Genomic DNA, 3887 nt, shown 5'->3' on the forward strand with positions numbered 1-3887 from the left:
GCTATACCATCCTGATGAAGTCTGATCAGACCTGACTGTCCTCCTCTCACCCCATCAACTGCTTTGATCACTGTGAGCAGCCAGGATGCAGATACATTGGTGGCTCTGAGGCTCTGCAAAGCTCCAGATTAGTACTGCAGCCTTAGTGAGTTAATTACACTGTCGTCCTGTCTATGCACGGCAGCTCAGAAATAAGTCCCACTGAGGCCAGTGAGGATTTCTCCAAGGTATTGTAGCCTTACAGGTGAATCCTGTAGAGTCATCATTCTGCACCTCATAAAACTGTACAATTGGCTTGGAGGAAGGTTTGCTGTAAATGCTTCTTTCTTTCCTATATTAACAGACCTTTGCTTTCAAATGAATCTGTAATTCTTGTTATTATCACTGCTTTGCTATGGTCGGGAGTCAGGAATCTCAGGTCTGTCCATCTGGTCTTCAGCACTCACCCTGGGCTGTCTCTCTATCTGAGCCACACAATCCTTCTCCCCAGGCCACCCCCCTCACTGACTGTGCTCCATAAACTCCTAGACTGCTTTTGCCTGGCTGGAATGAGTCCTTGAACTGTCATAAAGCAGGCGGGTGTGGGTGTGTAAAAACCCTCTAGGTTTTTGCATGACTGAAATGTAACCTACTGTACATAGGTAAGAGTCATATCCATTGCTCCACCCACTTTTCCCACTGGCCCCACCCACCGCTAGAATGTGGACCCTGGAAACTTGTTCACAAGGGAATGAGGCCTCTGTCGTAAGTGAAGCTTTAGGGTTGTGACGATCACACGGGGTCCCCGGACGTTTGACTGTCTGTTGATCCCTGTGCCACCACTGTGATTGCTTCCCTGCTGCCACCAACCCGTTTCACTCGGGTACACACGGAGTCCAGACAGTTGTTAACATTAAATCAAATAAGCAAGTTTATTTTATAAGCATTAACAAGGTTTTGGTTTCAGATAATTTTTCTTGTCAGTTTCTTAATCTTAGTTTCTTTACTGACCTATACCTTCCTAATAACTTCTAACTGATTATCCCAACTGTCTATCTGACTCCTCCTAACAGTTTCTCTCAATCTCTCACATCAAAACTAGACCAACCCACAGACTTATCCTCCCTCTTCCTTCTCCAACTCCCAACTGACTTCCCAACAACTCCAACTCTAACTCCTCCCCTTGGGTTCCCACTGGCCAGTCACTTCACACTCATTTAACCCTTTCCTTATGACCCGCCTAGGAGGGCAAACGTCACAAGGGTTATTAGGGTTATTAGAGACGCCTATTCTGATGAAACAAATGAGTCACCACAGGGCAATGTGCACATCAGGAAGTGACATGCATTTGAAACTACGTCCCTAAAGAGACTAAGCATCATCAGTACAAGCAAAATTCAACCAGTAATGAAAAGGATGGTGAATTAAGCCAGGGTTTGTTCTGGGAAACTGGTTAGTTCGCAATAAGCTTTGTTACATGCCAATGGAACTGAAGGAGAACGGCAGAGCACGAGAGAAACCGAGAGGTCAGGTTCCTAAAATTGCTAACAGAGAACATGAAAGCCCATTTGGATAGACAAGAAGATGTGGCTTCTCCTTGCCAATCTTTCTTTGCATTTCTAAACCACTTAATATTTTAAAGTATCTAAGCTGGAAACAAAAATCCATTTTAAAAAAGGCATTGCTCCATCACAGTGGCATGAAGAACAGGGAAAAGCCACCAGTCAGCTTCCCAAAGCAGTCTGCTGGACCAGCAAATTAAGCAAAAAAAAAAACAAAAACAAAAAAGCTTAATGATGAGAGCTACGTGGGCTGCCCTGAGAAGGACATTCCATAAGGTTGGTGCCACAACTGGAAAGGCTCTGCTGCTTCTGGTCACCTGTCATGCTTCAGTTGGAGAATGAGATGGAAAAGGACCTCAGATGTTGAATGGAGAACATAGGAAAGAGAATGCAGTCCCTATGACAACCAGGCCCCAACCTGTGTTGGTAATTTTCAATACCAACTTTGAAGTTAACGTTTCAAAAATTAATTAATAGACCACACTAGCCACCAGACCTATGAAAGTGGCCTGTTTTCATTGGTTTCTTTATTCTGCAACAAACAGACCTACATTTTTCATAGTATTAAAGTAATGAAATCAAATGTTATCTAACAAACGTGGGAGGGCATGGAATTTACAGTGTTCCAACTATCTTGGAGTCTCTTATTCAGTCATATTAAATACTCACACTGTGGAAGGAAGAAAACAAGGACTTTTGGTGAGGAAATACTGTTTCAGTGTTTTTTCAGATACTTTCTTCTATCACCTGATCTGAGGACGTGTTCTCCATTTTAGATGTGTCTGGTTCTTGTTTCAGGCAGAAGACATGGGTTTTCAAAATCAGGATGTACATTTTTCGGAACCTTTTGATCCTCAAGGCATACACAATGGGATTTAGGGAAGAATTGGCATGGGAGAGCAGGATGGCCACATCTAACACCGGCAGGGGGACACGACATGTTTGGCAGAAATGTGAGACGGAGTTGATAATGAGCAGAGGCAGCCAGCACACAATGAACAAGAAGAGAACCAGAGCCAAAGATTTGATCATCTTGAACTCCCTCCCATAAAGAATCCGTGTTCCTTTCATGGCTGTTGCATTTTGTTTCAGCTTTGTTTGGAGGATGTTGAAGATCTCGGAGTAGAGAGCACACATGACCAGCAGTGGGACAAGGATCCAGGAGAAGAAGCTGAAGTACACCACGTAATCCATGCTCATCACCTTTGGGTAAGAACACTTCAAGTAGATGGGGTTTTCAGGCTTCCTTAGGTTCCATCCAAACATGGGCAGAAGCCCCACCAACAGAGAAGTAATCCAGCAGAAACTCAGAGCCGCCCAGATTCTTCTCCTTGTGACCATTGCTTTGTATCTATTTGAAAAAGCAGGTTAGTTTAAAATATTTTACAGATGGGATTGTGCTTGCAGCACCACCCCTATACTATGATTTGTCACAGTCTTTCTCATTTTCTGCAGGCTGGGAGAAAGCACAAGGAGCATTACAGGTGCTATGACATTATTTTGGTGCATGGGGTATATTGTAACTTTTCCAATGAAAATCCACAGCCATGACTTCGTGGTACTCACCGTATGGCCAGTTTCACTCTCAGATATCGGTCTGTTGCAATGGCCAGCAGGGACATGATGGAAGCGTGACAAAAGATCATCAAGATGCAGCAGATGAAAAGGCAAGCGTAGAAGTGGAGAACAACCTCCAGCCTCAGCACAACGGCCAGAGGGGCAACAAGGACCCCAACGGCAATATCAGCCAGTGCCAAGGACACGATAAAGTAAAAAGTGGTGTTCTGGTAGGCTGGGATCCGTCTCACCACGCAGATCACTAGAGCATTTCCTAAGGTGGCAGTCACTGCTATCAGCACCTCAACGATGATGTAGACAATGTGCAAAGTATTCATGGACAAGCTTCTCTCGGTCCTCTTCAGCTTTGAGATATGATGCCTTCACAGAGCAAGAGCCCAATGTAGAAGAGCTGGAATCTAAGGCTTCTAAGGCTTTTAAAAAAAGAGAGCTGGAATCTAAGGCTTCTAAGGCTTTTTTTAAAAAACTCTTCCCGATACCATGTAGAATTGCAGAAGTTAAGTAAGCAAGCTGTTCTCTGTTCTCTGTCTCTCAAAGAGTAGCTCTCATGCGGGAACCCACAGAGAAAAATAGTTCCTGTTAATGCTTCACACATTCCAACCTGCTTTGGCAAGTTGCTATGAAACAAAACAAAAAAAAACCATATTTGAAGTATTGATAAGAAACTGAATACTGGCACAAGCCGTGTATGTGTGTGTGTGTCTGAAGGTCTGTACTTTAAATAAAGATAATACAGGAAATGAAAATCTGTAAGATAAAGAAATCATT

General features: G+C 43.6%; 1 protein-coding gene across 1 annotated transcript; it reads right to left on the reverse strand.

The window, feature by feature from the left end:
* Window positions 1-1965: 1965 nt before the first annotated feature.
* On the reverse strand, window positions 1966-3525 carry ADORA3 (adenosine A3 receptor). Its single transcript, XM_083444560.1, has 2 exons — window positions 3108-3525; window positions 1966-2892 (listed from the first exon to the last, which is right to left on the reverse strand). Exons 1-2 carry the CDS (start codon window positions 3434-3436, stop codon window positions 2268-2270), a joined length of 954 nt encoding a protein of 317 aa, XP_083300686.1. The 5' UTR covers window positions 3437-3525; the 3' UTR covers window positions 1966-2267.
* Window positions 3526-3887: the final 362 nt, after the last annotated feature.

Source organism: Podarcis tiliguerta, assembly GCF_965153285.1.
Source record: "Podarcis tiliguerta genome assembly, chromosome: 6".
NCBI classification, from domain to species: domain Eukaryota; kingdom Metazoa; phylum Chordata; class Lepidosauria; order Squamata; family Lacertidae; genus Podarcis; species Podarcis tiliguerta.